This window comes from Myxocyprinus asiaticus, chromosome 16 (assembly GCF_019703515.2).
Source record: "Myxocyprinus asiaticus isolate MX2 ecotype Aquarium Trade chromosome 16, UBuf_Myxa_2, whole genome shotgun sequence".
NCBI classification, from domain to species: Eukaryota; Metazoa; Chordata; class Actinopteri; order Cypriniformes; family Catostomidae; genus Myxocyprinus; species Myxocyprinus asiaticus.
In genome coordinates this window covers 41,875,001-41,891,653 of record NC_059359.1, presented here as the reverse complement: position 1 = coordinate 41,891,653, position 16,653 = coordinate 41,875,001, and the positions used below count along the sequence as shown (strand labels likewise).

General features: G+C 37.2%; 1 protein-coding gene across 1 annotated transcript in view; it reads left to right on the top strand.

Annotated features, from left to right (window-relative positions):
* The first annotated feature begins 275 nt into the window (after positions 1-275).
* The window catches only part of LOC127454368 (plectin-like), a 199,716-nt gene continuing 183,338 nt past the window's right edge, over positions 276-16,653 (top strand). Inside the window, exon 1 of the mRNA XM_051721514.1 lies at positions 276-466. Coding sequence (XP_051577474.1) covers positions 376-466 — 91 coding nt within the window. The 5' untranslated portion in view covers positions 276-375. The remainder of the gene's footprint in view (positions 467-16,653) is intronic.

The window sequence follows — 16,653 nt, the reverse complement described above, 5'->3', positions numbered from 1 at the left end:
AGCTGTTAATGGCTACAGTTCAAAAGTGATAGGGACATGTCCCACCCGTCCCACCCATAAATGATGCTAATGGTAAGAGGTGTGTGTCAAAGACTTATTCAGGTGTTTTTTGTGCTTAATCAGATGAGTGTTTTGTGTCTTTAAGAGGCAGGCTCCTTGCTGACTGCTGGTGTTTCCCAGTCAGGAAAGGGGGAGGGGGTGGGGGTAGGGGGTGTGGCTGGTGCTGCCTTTGGAATGAAGTTTAGAGTAGGACAGAGATTGAGAGCACAGCACTGCCACACAAACTCAAACACACTGACACACAGGTGAACATCCTCTAACGGCTGAAAGAGAGAAGGAAGACGCAGAAGGACAGAGCCAGTGAGTGACTCGACAATGGCCATGTACGAGCCCTTCTGCCTGCCGCCCAATGCAGACGAACAGGACTTTGTTCAAGCATACGAGAACGTCCGAGAAAAATACAAAGGTACAACACAATGGAAAACGCAGTACGGAAAGTGATAACATGTATCTGTGTGTGTGTGTGTGTGTGTGTGTGTGTGTGTGTGAGTACCGGGGCCACGTGCAGCCGAGTTTCAGCTGCTGTGTGCTGAGTGTTTATTGATCTGCACACATGCTGTCTGTCAGTCTGTCTCTTGAGGTTGGCAAAAGAGTGGATTTGCGGAGACATGCGAACAATCTCTATACCAGCACCAGTTCTGACCTCCATAAAACTGCAGCAAACATTTCTCTGAAAAAGAGCGGATACTAAAAAATTGAGACATGCTTTGTACCTAAGAAGCTGTGCATTTTTATCTTAATTTAAATGTTCATATTTAATTCATGAAAGCTGTGAACTACAAAAGCAGCCCATGCATTCTATACATGATGCTGTCGGGATGTTGTCATTCACATATCACATATCTAGCACATCATTTGGCATTTCATACATATTATGTTATGATTGATTGATTAATCAATTAATTCATTCATTCATTCAGACGTAATATATCTTGCTTTTTAATTTTTCATGTCAGTGGTTTTAGGTTGTGATGCCAAGTTGAATCACCTTTTTAGAGTTGATTCTCGATTTCTTGCTCTGATCATCCCTACTGGCTCGAAGTAGGATTTTACTTAGGGCCCCCATATGCTCAGAAACTGCCCTGCTTAGGTGTGCTATGTGTTTTGATCTTTTAAATTAGATGTTAAATAGAGCCCGACCGATATGGGATTTTTGAGACTGATACTGATACCGATTTTAGAGAGGGAAAATTCACCGATTACCGATATGGTGGCCGATATATTTAATTTTTGAGCTAGAATGAAAACAGACCTTTTCTATGTGGATTTTGCACCGATATGACTATGCAAAGGTACTCAGAAGGCTGCTTTCTTAAACAAATATTTTTATCAAAGTATATTTAACATTATTATTATACATTGTCAACAAATTCTAGAAATGAACACTGAGAAAATAAAGAATAAATACAAATACAATAAATAGCTTAATAAACATCAGTAATGTTTAGTATCAGTCAATTGCTGACCATTAAAATAAAGAATAAATAAAAATACAATAAATAGCTAAATAAATATCATTACTGTTTAGTATGTCAATTGCTGACCATTAAAATAAAGAATAAATAAAAATACAATAAATAGCTAAATAAACATCAGTACTGTTTAGTATAAGTCAATTGCTGACCATTAAAATAAAGAATAAATAAAAATACAATAAATAGCTAAATAAACATCAGTACTGTTTAGTATGTCAATTGCTGGCTGTTTAAATAAAGAATACATAAAAATATAATAAATAGTTAAATAAACATCAGTACTGTTTAGTATGTCAATTGCTGACCATTAAAATAAAGAATAAATAAAAATACAATAAATAGCTAAATAAACATCAGTACTGTTTAGTATCAGTCAAATGCTGACCATTAAAATAAAGAATAAATAAAAATAAAATAAATAGCTAAATAAACATCAGTACTGTTTAGTATCAGTCAATTGCTGACCATTAAAATAAAGAATAAATAAAAATAAAATAAATAGCTAAATAAACATCAGTACTGTTTAGTATAAGTCAATTGCTGACCATTAAAATAAAGAATAAATAAAAATACAATAAATAGCTAAATAAACATCAGTACTGTTTAGTATCAGTCAAATGCTGACAGTTTAAATAAAGAATAAATAAAAATACAATAAATAGCTAAATAAACATCAGTACTGTTTAGTATCAGTCAAATGCTGACCATTTAAATAAAGAATAAATAAAAATACAATAAATAGCTAAATAAACATCAGTACTGTATGTTTAGTATCAGTCAAATGCTGACCATTAAAATAAAGAATAAATAAAATAAAATAAATAGCTAAATAAACATCAGTACTGTTTAGTATCAGTCAATTGCTGACCATTAAAATAAAGAATAAATACAAATACAATAAATAGCTAAATAAACATCAGTACTGTATCTTCTGTAAATTTGCACTTTCATTTGGGCATTGATTCCACTCAGCTGCATTTGCTGCTACTGTCAAGCAACTGTTTGATGCTGAACACAGCAGCGCTTCGTACATTCGCGGAGAGACTGACAGGCAGGGATTTGGCCAATAGTTGCTGCAAGCCTCTTATAATCGACCAATTGGTGTGCAAGAAGGCGGGACTTACAAAGAGGGGTTAAAGCAATGCAAATATGCGCGAGCACAATGAAGTATTAGACCAGATACACATCATAATGCAACTAAAGCCGAATCCCGGACATTTTCGCAAATTTAGAAATCCCGCCGGACGTTATTTTAAGGTCTGAAAAAGAGGACATGTCCGGGAAAAAGAGGACGTATGGTCACCCTAGATTAAAGCGGCAGCGGTGTTACACCGTATTCTGCTATTCAAGTTCAGGGGAAACTTTCAACGATGGAAAACCAGACTTTTAAATATTACATTTTATAAATGCAACGACTGGAATTGTTCGGTTGAAAGGGGGTACCAAACTGTGAATCCTGAACAAAACAGTTTGGTGAATACATGTTTACACATTAGCTTCCACTCAGCTGACAACAATGAAAGTAGCTACGTGGTTAGCTAGTTAGCTATAAGATGGACTTTATTTACTTTCCAGCATTGTGTTTCACCAATTAGGTAACAACATAGAGTGAAATCAATACTCAACAGACACAATTCACCACCGCACCATTGTCTGCTGAGCTGCAAAAAGATGCTCTGATCTTTACCTTTCAATCTGCTACATTACTGACTGCACTGACAAACTATAGCTGGCTAACAGCAAACAGACATGAGTGACATGGTTGTCAGGGACAAGATTAATGTTATATTAGTTATATTGAAAAGGGAAAATGATGGGGTCATTGTTTATTAACTTTCCAGTATGTATTTCACAAACTAGTTAGCAAGTTACCATGAAGAGACACAGCTCAGCTCCGCCCTGTCTGCAGAGCCACCATCAGCTCAGAGTCAGCTCTGTAAACAATGGAGTCGGAGCACGCTCTGCTGGACAAACTACATCATGACACCAATTCTTAAGCATTGTTTTCTGCATTAAATATTCTGAAAAAAAGTTTTCATATTGGCGCATATCGGTAAACATATACGCTGATACCGATATATCGGTGAAAGGCTAATATCGGCCGACCGATATATCGGTAGGGCACTAATGTTAAATATTTAAAATGTAAACAGACAACAATGCCATCATTGGAAAAAAAATTATGAAATGAATTGCGCTTCTTCCTTGTAAGGTCTTCTGGTCTTCTTTTTTAAGGCATTTTACTGAATTGTAATTGTTCTTTTCTTTTCTTTTTCCATCCATTTAATCATATGCTGGCACTTCTACCCAGCAAAGACAGTAGTCATATTTCCATATTTCCATATTTCCATGTTTGCGATGGGAATATCGCAAACGCTGTTTACAAATAAAGCAGCATTTTCATCCCATGTGTTAAAGAGAACAAAATAGTCACTTCTGGGGAAACTGGCATGAAATAGAAATATAAATAAAATTGGAAGTTGAAGCAACATTGGCTCTTTTATTAAAGGTGCACTCAGTCATTTTTTTCTCATTAAAAAGTTGAACTCCTAAAGACATGAATTGTAATTTTGCAATATATGTAGGAAATCATGAGCACTCACATTAAAATGAAGACTGCAGTCATATCAGTAACCTTATAAAAGCTGTTTTATTCTACATGGAGAGGGTCCACACATGGGGGTTGCCATGTTAGAATCACATGACCAGTCGAATACTACTCGCTTAATCTCAGTAACCGTCCTGTTATTTGACACCTTCACTCATTGATTAAAGTAATCATGGCTGACTGTGAATACTAAATTTCTACAATGGTATCAGTAACTGAAAACTCTTTTAAATGAATCATCAATTTTAAATGATGCTGCATCCAAGCCACTAGGTGTCAGTGTAAGTCCAGATGACACAAAGACAAAAGTTGAGTGCACCTTTAAATGTAATACATTTCTTGTGGTTTAGAGCGCGCAGGAAGAACGCTCTGATGAACTTCATGTTTGCAAGCGTTGAGCAGCGGGTGTCTTATGTGTGGGAGCAAAAGCATGTCAGACAGTTCTAGGAGGTAATAGTAGACAATCAGTTTGGCATTTCAGAATAAATTGAGTGAATTATGTATTCAAATGGCTTGTTGAGGCAACATCACATGACTTTTCTGATGTACATCTATATTCCTATATAAATTATTTAGTGATATATTCAGTAAATGTGTTTCCATCTTAGTTTATGCACATAAATTATTGATCTCAATAAACATAAAAGTTGTTTCTACACATTTTGGAGATTTCTTGGTGATTCTATCCAGCATTTTTTATGCAATATCCCAAAATTTGCACCAAAAAACGTGGATGGAAATCCAGATAGTCTTGTGTTATGTGTGCACATCTGGCAGAAATCAAAATATGTGTGTCATGACAACAGCAAAGCAGCATTTCCTTTAGAACTAAAGACTAAACTTTAACAACTATAACACAATGCATTTGCTGATTGCAAGAACAGGTATTTATTTATTTTAGGAAATGCAGATTTGCAGTTTGTTTTAGTTCTTCAGGTGAGGGCTATATCCTTTACTAGCAAGTAATTAAGTTGATGCTATATATATATATATATATATATATATATATATATATATATATATATATATATATATATATATATATATATATATATATATTAGGGCTGTGGATTTAACGTGTTAATTCAGTGCGATTAATTATATAAAAAATAACGCTTTTAAAAAATTAACACAATTAATCATGTCCCTGGACCATAATAAGGAATATTCCTGAGCAATTCAAGCTTAAAGTATCACCTGTTTTCTCCAGGGGCAGTAAGTGAAACTTCAGATGTATAGGCAACAAGCAGCTTATACAGAGAATAAACCAACCCTTCAACAGACAGCACAACATGTTCTTGTGTTCAGAACACAGCTTGATGGATTTCAAATCCGAACTTAGGGATCTCAAGACGTGATTTTCTAAGTGTGTGTTCACACTTGGCAGGTTTGGTTTGATTAAAAAGGACTCTAGTGCGATTGCTCTGTTAGTGCGGTTCATTTGAACAAGCGTGAACGCTGCCACCCGAACCTTGGTGCGCACCAAACAAGTGGACCGAGACAGCCTGAATAGCGGGTCTCTGTCCGCTTCCAAATGAACTCTGGTGCTGTTCGACTGATATATGAATGCAACATGGACCAAAGACATCTAAACGGACCAAAAACAGCAAATAATCTGCCTAATACTGACCTCAAACATACCTGGTTCTTCTCATCATAGGAGTTATGTTGCCCATTACAGTCCGGTACAGGAGTCGGAACCACCATCAGCCGTCCTTGCAGCTTATCTTCATTTGTGTGTGCAACGGAGGAATTCCTGGCACTATTTTGACTCCTTTACACATTTTATTAGCTCTTCGTTTGTTCTCAGCTGGTAAAAATACCACCATATATACATATATAAATCCAACGAGCGCATTTAGCCCAGCAGCCAGCATTGTTTTGGATGTTCGGCAAGTTCCGTCAAAACATATATGTCATAAAAGCTGTCCAATCAGGTTGTAATTTTTCCTGTTGCGTTTTGTGTTGTATCGATAGGTTCGGTGTTAAAAATGCCAGTGTGAACGCTAAGCGATCCAGGACTAAATGTATCATTTTCTTTTTTGGTCTGGACCAAGAGAACCAAGAGAACCGAACTACAAGTATGAACACACCCTAAGTATTAAACTACGTTTAACTTGAAGCAGCAACCTAAAACTTGTACGTTTATGACTCGATGCAACCAAAGTAAGACGCTCCAAAAGCGTCCGTCTGACGCAGGTGTATATTGACATGTCCTTAGACAAGTTCTTATAGTAAATCTCAGACTGATTTTGCAAAATGGATTGCTGTGAACTGTAGGCCAATGATTGGTTCACTAATATGCAAATAAACAATACTTTTTGTATTGTCTTATCAATGCTTAACTCCTTTGCCACAATAATGTAATGCATTTAAATTATCTGAATATTATTTTTCATTATATATATACAGCTCTGGAAAAAATTAAGAGACCACTGCAAAATTATCAGTTTCTCTGGATTTACTATTTATAGGTATGTGTTTGAATAAAATGAACATTTTTGTTTTATTCTATAAAATACTGACAACATTTCTCCCAAATTCCAAATAAAAATATAGTCATTTAGAGCATTTATTTGCAGAAAATTACAGCTTGTCAAAATAACCAAAAATATACAGTGTTTTCAGACCTCGAATAATGCTAAGAACACAAGTTCATATTCATTTTTAAACAACACAATACTAATGTTTTAACTTAGGAAGAGTTCAGAAATCAATATTTGGTGGAATAAACCTGATTTTCAATCACAGCTTTCATGGGTCTTGGCATGCTCTCTACCAGTCTTTCACATTGCTGTTGGGTGACTTTATACCACTTCTGCCGCAAAAATTCAAGAAACTCGGCTTTGTTTGATGGCTTGTGGCCATCCATCTTCCTCTTAATCACATTCCAGAGGTTCTCAATGGGGTTCAGGTCTGGAGATTGGGCTGGCCATGACAGGGTCTTAATCCGGTGGTCCTCTATCCACACCTTGATTGGCCTGGCTGTGTGGCATGGAGCATTGTCCTGCTGGAAAAACCAATCCTCAGAGTTGGGGAACATTGTCAGAGCAGAAGGAAGCAAGTTTTTTTCCAGGATAACCTTGTACGTGGCTTGATTCATGCGTCCTTCACGAAGACAAATCTGCCCGAATCAGCCTTGCTGAATGAAGCACCCCCAGATCATCACCGATCCTCCACCTGGTCATCTAGACATCTGAAGTTGTCTTGATCACGTTCACATTGGTGATAATTCATCGATTAACCCATTTTTTGTTCAAACCCACGGCCTTTCAATTACAAGTTCAGATCTTTAACCACTAAGCAACATCACCCACATTCTGTTGTTATGTTTCCACCTGCTTGTTTCTTCCTCTGCTGTCTTAAGGGCAGAGCACCTGAATGTGGGGAAGACATAATGTGGATGCAACCTCTATAAATATCGCGCCACTTTTGTCTCTGAGTCCAGACTGAGAAAGAAAGCTCTGTGCTGAATCAATGTCTCATCTTCTACATGCTGGACTGTGAACGGTGCAGAGTGGATGAGGAGCAGAGAGCAAGTAGCATGGAGTGTCTGTGTACACTTTCACTCCAAGATCACCACTCCATCACAAAAATAACGCGTAAGTGTATAATGCAGTTGGATGTCAGCAAGAGTTCACCATGTGCTAAAAAGTCCTTCTTCTGGACTTGTATCCCGGTCCTTCGCATAGCAAGTGCAACTCTCTGTCAGTTGAGTTACTGCACAATTTGATCATGCTGGTACAAGTTTGTAAATGTAGTTGGTTATATGTTGCAGACTTTAAATTAAAAATACATTTAAGGAAAAATAAGTGTTTATGAACTGATAATCTGCTCTTTTTCTTGTGATTTGTGTGAAAGTGAATAAAAATCATTGTTGTGTTAGTGCTTCTAGTATTCATTTCACCAAGAAACTGTCGCGATATGTACAACTAGCGACATAAAAATAATTATGGAAAAATTTAGGTATAGTAACGTGATTCTATGAGACCAGGTCAGGGGTGTTGCTTGGGTTGGAAGAGATAAGGGGCTTAGTCCCCAAAGGTGAATGACCAACTCTAATGTAGTATTTACATTGTATGGATGACTTTTCAATGTATTAACTTTTAAAAAATCCTGAAATATAGCCTATAAGAAGTCTAGTTCTTTAAAAAATAATTGTCTGCATAAATCAATCTACTTCTCATTTACTAGTCTGTCATGGATTATGCCTATCTCCCCCTGACAGACAGTGTCTGTCTGTTTCCTAAAAATTTAGTTATTTTATGATGTCTTCACATCTGAAAATAAGATTTCTGATGTACACAAGGCTACAAGCATATTAATTTGGGCAACATGGTTAATTAACTGAGGTGCAGCAAGCTAGCCAACTAATCTCTGGTTTAACTAGGCTACGGTTTTATGAATAAGTTAGCTAGCTAGCTTGCTGAGCTCTAGTAAAAGCAACTGATTTGCCCAACGTTAGCTAAGGAAAGTACCTGATGTTAACAGACAGTTACCCAGCTGGCTTATATCAAATCTAGATAAAATATTATCTAATATACACTATAAACTTACCAGGCCACATTGTAAACTCTGAACAATTATTTTGCATAGAATTAGATATAAGATCTCAATATCGCAAATCAGTGGATAGTACCTGGTTACACATACATATAACCTCATTAGTTCTTTGAAGCAATGATAGTTTTCTTGAAACCTTCCGAGTGCTGGCAGTCCCACCTACTGACTGGAACAGGTAGTGTTCAACAGGGCTTTATAACCCAGCTGACAGTCATTTGTGATGTGAAACGTGTGTGAATCTTTAAATAAGATCAGGGGCTTAAGCACCCTAAGCCTTCCCCTCACAACGCCCCTGAACCAGGTTAAAAAATATCACATTTGTTATGAAAATTAATGACGGAGAGGGTTAACAAATACAACTTGTTGATTTTAAAAAATGTATTAGTATATGTTGAAATTAACATCAACTAAGATTAATAAATGCTGTAAAAATATTATTCATTGTAACTAATGTAGTTAACTAATGTTAACAAATGGAACATAATTCTAAAGTGTTACCAAATATTCTTAGTTCAGTGTATTTTAATACATTTAAGCTAGGTCTAGTACGAATTTGTGAATGATTTAATTACTGTTTGTGAATTACTGATAATAATAACTTGTATACAAGATACATATTTGAGTTCATTAAAACTAAACATTGTGGATCGTGATATTTCAGACCATTGGACTTGTATTATTTTATGATTTGAAATTACTGTAAGTCAAATCATAACATGCTGCGTATACAAAGTACATAACATATAGTTTCTTTTGTGATGATGAGATGTCAGCTGAATGTGCATTCGTGCTTTCCCGGCAATCACTGACGTAATTGCAGGTTGGGATGAAATAGGGAGACCAGCGGATCAGTAGTGCTCGTTGTCATGTTGTACTTTAACACACTATCACAGTGTATGCAGAACACATATTGTTAATTTATAGTGAAATGCTCCAACACTGATTACATTGAGCCATCTGCATCATTACATGAGAGGAAAAGAAGGATGTGCATGTAGTTCTTCTGTGATTCGGACAAGACATGACATGCAGCACGCAAGCTCCCTCTAGCGGCGGATGATTTGATCAACGTCTGCTGGCATGATCACTGAACGCATTTGTCCTGAAATTCATTAATAGACGATCGATAAGCTTAATCAATCAAATTATTAACGTCAATTAATTGATTATAAATTAATCATTAACATCCCTACATTAAGGTGACCAGATTTCTGAAATGAAAAACAGGGACATTTCAAGTTCAGTGTTCAATAGGTCACTGAAATTTCATGTTACTTATTAAAAAAGGGAACAAATAGGATTTTATGTATTTTGACCATGGTGAATGTGGTAATGTGCTGAACTATGCACTGTAAGAAATTATTTTGGTTAAACTTAAAAAGGTAAGTAACCTGGTTGCCTTAAAATATTTAGTTCATTTAAAATAAAATTTGATTATAAAATAAATAAGTAATAATTTGAATAAAAAGGTCTGGTGGAATTAACTATTTTTCTTTTTTACTTTTTTTTTTACATTATATCAGTGCATTGCCATTTTGCTATTAGTTTACTCAATAAAAGCACAGATTATTATGTTATCTGAACAAATTGGTAAATCTAAGTTGATCTGGCAAAAATTTAATGTTAACAAATCATGGAAATATTTTTGTACTGTGTGGTATATTATGCTCTATTGAATACCAGCCTATGTCTCAATGAAATTCAAACACAGAGGTAAAGTTGATCATTTTGAGTGCTCTTCTATTTCATCTTCAGTGAGTTCATTCTTTTCTTTGCTGTACAGATGACATTGTGGAATAAAAGTGAACTAAACAAACATGTATAAACAATGAGGAACTATTGCAGCTGTCTCCACTGCACAGGGGTCCTAACCTTTGAGCATCTTCATCATTTCATGGAATATGATGAAGAATGTAATCTATGCTGTAATGTACTGACTAACTGTACATTTCTTTGCAGATATTTTATTATACATTTTGATTTTTCCATGTAATTAATGTCATATTCTTATTTACAATTTATTTCGGGTATACGTTAATACAACAAATGAGTAAATATGTGAGAAGGCGCTTCCTTTAGTCAGTGTATGAATATTACCAGTGCAGGAGGGAGGGAGAGGGGATGGTGATATACACAACACACTAATTAAAGATAAAATTACTGATTTTATTTGTTCATCTATGGGGATTAATTTGACTACTTTTCACCAACATGTTATAGTTTGTGCGGGAATTCCAGTATTATGAAGGCCAAACTTTCAATACAATCCCATGCCACATTCAGAACCTGTTTAAAATACATAACAATATAACTTTATAACATAAATAGCTAGTATGTGCAATACTTTGAAGCTTATAACAATGATGATAATTCTCTTCAATTGCCTGGTCCAGTTCTTAATGGCAAAATTGTCCCGACCAAGTAATCAGTAAAGGAAGAAGGAATTGAAGCTGCTATAGTGATATCATTCATCTCAAGTGAATACCCTAACCGCTTCCTCTCTCCCCAGACGAACGCTCGACCACGCCCTCGCCTCCACAACGTGTTTCATCCAAACATTCATATTAATAATAATACAAAATTAAAGAACTTTTCAATGGATCAGTAACTGGGAGCAAATTTATCCCATGTAGTAAATTCTGAGTGGTGTTTCTCACCAGTGAGAGAGGAAATGGAAAACCCGGACTGAAGTTGGAATGGAGTGACTGCAGAATGCTTTGAGCGGGGAATGGAAATCACTGCCACTCCACTCACATACTCTGGTTGTGTGTGTGTATCTGTGTTTGGGACATGTAAATTGGGAGTTTACAGAAGATGCATTCTTTTCTTGGTCTCATTTCTCTTTTCTCCTCTTCCTCTGCCAGGTACTCTGTGTAATCTCCTTATTAAGGCACGTTGAGGGGCATATTATACACATGCCATCTCTGACTGTCACTCTCTCTCTCCTCTCTTACTCATCTTGATTGCATCTTTTATTTTTATATCGTATCTCTATGAGTTCCTTCTCATTCTTTTCATTGTTTTGTCTTTATCAGCATTTCTATCACTTTTTTTTTGTCTCGTCCTTCACTCTCTGATTATCCTCCTCTTTCTCCTTTCCTATACCATCGCTTCATCTCAGTTTCCTGCAATTTGTGTTTCTTTGATTTATTCTTGAGTGAATCTTGCGAAAAACATTTTCATTAAAATTAAGCACATTTCTCACTAAATTCTCAATGCCGATATTCTTAATGGTAATTCTCATTAAAAGGATAGTTCACCCAGAAATGTAAATTCTCTCATCATTTACTCACCCTCATGCCATCCCAGAGGTGTATGAATTTCTTTCATCAGCAGAACACAAATGAAGATTTTTGAAAGAATATTTCAGCTCTGTAGGTCCTCACAAAGTGAATTGTGACCAAAACTCTGAAGCTCTAAAAAGCACATAAAGGCAGCATAAAAGTAATCCACAAGACTCCAGTGGTTAAATCTATATCTTCAGAAGCAATATGATAGGTGTGGGTGAGAAACAGATCAATATTTAAGTCCTTTTTTACTATAAATCTCCACGTTCTACCAGCCCTCCTATGCGCGTTCATTAGAGGACTTCGTCATTAGCATATTGGCGATTCGCATTACTCATGCATATCGCCACCTACTGGGCTGTTGTGCAAATATAATTTATGTTTTACTTTCCTTTCTCCCTCCCTTTTTTTCTGTCTCCTCCCTGTCCAGTAGGTTGCGAGTAACCCTCTTCTAATATACGGCTTTAATTTGTTTACTGTAAACAAAATTACTGGAATACATTGCCATAAGCTTACAGTCAAACTGCAGTGCACCTTACTGACCTTTGCCTGCATCACCTTGGTCAAAGGATGGACTATACTCTTAAAATGGAATATGTAGACAATAAATTAATTGCAGCCTTCATCAGCCAAATAACAAAATACAATCCAACTGTTTGCACTTCCACAGTTAAATAAGAATGTAAATTCTAAGACTCTAGTCATTAATATTACAGTTAAGTATAGTATATTTATATCTTAACTTGCACTGCACATAAATAACTAATATTGGCATTATATTCATGCTGTTCAGCCAGAGGGGAACTGGCCCCCACAGTGAGCCTGGTTTCTCCCAAGGTTATTTTTCTCCATTAACCAACATCTTATGGAGTTGTGTCCCGTGCAACAGTCGCCTTCGGCTTGCTCACTGGGGGTCTAAATATAATTATTTTTTATTATTTATTTTAAGGCACAATTTACAATCATGTCTATATTTTTAAACTGCACTATTAAGACTCGTAGACATTACTATATTACACATTTTCCTGTTGAAGTATTATTTTCTGTAAAGCTGCTTTGAAATTGTGTTGTGAAAAGCACTACACAAATAACAATGACTCAACTTGCAATACAGGCAGTACAACAAATACTACCCGCATGTACTTTTTACAGTTTAAATATTATATAATAGTGTTTTTTGTCAGGGTTCAGGAGAGGAATAGGACTCAATTGCAGACAGGAACAGGTCAAAATAAGGTTTATTACAAAAATCAAGTCCAAACAGATCAATAATCAGAAAACATAAAAATCCAAACCAAAATATTGGCTGCTGGAAATGCAGACAGGGAAAAAAAAAAACAGGCAAGGACAAGAACAACCACAGACCAAAGGAATAAGCCACAAACTCTAGAAACCAAATGGAAAATCCACATGAGTATTGACAAAAGGAACTGACAACCACAATAGGGAACAGACAAAATATATAGGGAGGAAAATCAGCAGGGCAAACAAGGAGAACAGGTGAAACAGATGAATCAATAATGAGACAAACGAGGGGGCGGGGTCCAGAAACAAGACCGCGCACATGGTGATAAGAAATGAACAAAAGCCATGTGCGAGACAGGAAAACCAAAACACAAAAATAGGTGATATGGTCCCGACACTGAATAAACACTTCACCAGAGTGTCGGGAACCTGACATTTTTGCATTACAGAAATGAGAATGAGGGGACAATGTGCTTAATTGTCATTAAAATCAAATCAAAAAGCTTCATTTTCCTTGAGAAAAATGGTTCACCCTCTCAGGTGTACAGGAGCAGGGCTCCTCAGCTAATGCCTCTAAATTCACAGTATTGGAAATTTTTTGAGTGCATAAGCTAATAACACTGACCTGACTTAGACATAGCCCAAAGAGCCCACAGTCCTTCTCTATAGGTTCACAAATACAGCCATGCCAGAATTACAGAAATTTGTTTGGGAGAAGTTTCTGCTTCCTGTCTGTTGCAGGTTAAGTTCAGCCAAATGAGTGCAGTGTATAGTAAAATTTTCAGTGACTTATCTCTTAATGATGTTAAACATTGTAGTGTTTACTTGGCTTTGTGTGCTACTGATGTCTGACAGTGGAAAGTATTTGTTCTGTAAACTTTTTTTACTGCCTGTAATTCATCTGTGACCTTGTGGTCAGAGTCAGCAGTCTCTCTCATGAGGTTCATTCTGGTTTAATGGTAATGTCACACCCAAGCCAGTAGTTCATTATGGCTTATTGTTTATGCACACTGCAGGGACCCCAGAACTGTGTAAGTACTTCCTGCTTTTAGGAGGAATGGTTGCCTTGCCATGGTTGCATACCATAAGGACATTGCATTTAAGACCAGAGTTGAGAGTTTATGAGAGGGTATATGGCTAGAAAGACTTCAGTACTCTCTATCTATCTCATTATATGCTCGCTATTATCACAAAAATAATCCACACTATGATATCATGTTATAATATATATAACATATCATGCTTCTTTGACTGATTGAAACCAATAGTTCATTTGCTGACTGTCTGATGCATATTCCACACAAAACTTTCACAATCTGGCAAGCTTTGATCTGATTGGATGACTTAATGCAGCTTATGGCAGTAAGGGCACACAGAGTCTGCCTGGAAACAAAGTCATATTTACAAGGGACCACACTGATACACTAAATACTTTTGAGGAAGAATAATAACTAATAATCAAATATTTCAAATAAACTCAGTTTGTTTGATAAAATCAAAAATCAAAAGCATCAAAATCAAAAGTAACAGTCAGTATCTGGTATGGCCACCAGCTGCATTAAGTACTGCAGTGCATCTCCTCCTCATGGACTGCACCAGATTTGCCAGTTCATGCTGTGAGATGTTACCCCACTCTTCCACCAAGGCACTTGCAAGTTCCTGGACATTTCTGGGGGGAATGGCCCTAGCACTCACCCTCCGATCCAACAGGTCCCAGACGGGCTCTTCACTGGCCATGGCAGAACACTGACATTCCTGTCTTGCAGGAAATCGTGCACAGAACGAGCAGTATGGCTGGTGGCATTGTCATGCTGGAGGGTCATGTCAGGATGAGCCTGCAGGAAGGGTACCACATGAGGGAGGAGGATGTCTTCCCTGTTATGCACAGCGTTGAGATTGCCTGCAATGACAACAAGCTCAGCCCGATGATGCTGTGACACACCACCCCAGACCATGACGGACCCTCCACATCCAAATTAATCCCGCTCCAGAGTACAGGCCTCGGTGTAACGCTCATTCCTTCGATGATAAACGAGAGTCCGACCATCACCCCTGATGAGACAAAACCACGACTCGTCAGTGAAGAGCAATTTTTGCCAGTCCTGTCTGGTCCAGCAAAGGTGGGTTTGTGCCCATAGGCGATGTTGTTGCCAGTGATGTCTGGTAAGGATCTGCCTTACAACAGGCCTACAAGCCCTCAGTCCAGCCTCTCTCAACATATTGTGGACAGTCTGAGCACTGATGGACGGATTGTGTGTTCCTGGTGTAACTCGGGCAGTTGTTGTTGCCATCCTGTACCTGTCCTGCAGGTGTAATATTCGGATGTACCGATTCTGTGCAGGTGTTGTTACACATGGTCTGCCACTGCGAGGACGATCAGCTGTCCTTCCTGTCTCCCTGTAGCGCTGTCTTAGGTGTCTCACAGTACGGACATTGTAGTTTATTGCCCTGGCCACATCTGCAGTCCTCATGCCTCCATGCAGTATGCCTAAGGCACATTCACGCAGATGAGCAGGGACTCTGGGCATATTTATTTTGGTGTTTTCAGTAGAAAGGTCTCTTTAGTGTCCTAAGTTTTTATAACTGTGACCTTAATTGCCTACCGTCTGTAAGCTGTTAGTGTCTTAATGACCGTTCCACAGGTGCATGTTCATTCATTGTTTATGGTTCAATGAACGAGCATGGAAAACATTGTTTAAACCCTTTACAATAAAGATCTGTAAAGTTATTTGGATTTTTACAAAATTATCTTTAAAATACAGTGTCTTGAAAAAGGAATGTTTCTTTTTTTGCTGAGTTTATACTGTATATTCATTTATCAAGTGCTGAAACTTTGCTGGGTAAAGAAGAATCTGGAATCATGTGTAACAGTGTAAAAGTCACATAAGTATTTTCTAGCCTGAACTTCTTCAGAACGCCGCAGACCGGTCAGAGTGCCCATGATGACCCCTGTCCACCATCTTAAGCGCCTACAATGGGCACACGAGTGTCGAAATGGACGTTGAAGAAGTGAAAGAAAGTCGCCTGGTCCGATGAGTCCCGTTTTCTTTTACATCACGTGAACAGCCGTGTACTAATGTCTTGGTGCCAGATACCACAGAACACCTTCAGGGGTCTTGTAGAATCCATGCCTTGGCGGGTCAGCGCTGTTTTGGTGGCACGTGGAGGACCAACAGCATATTAGGCAGGTGGTCATAATGTTTTGGCTCATCAATTTATATATATTTGATCAAAATATTTCATTATCAAAAGATTTATAAAAATATTACATTATTTGTTTATTTTTTCACTAATTACAAACCCGAACCTGACCCTAACCCAAAGTTATTCTTGAAAAACTGATCTGAACCCGGCTTGAAGCGCCGGCAAGCAGACCCCCAGTACTTATGGATGGACAGACATTCTGATCACAAAA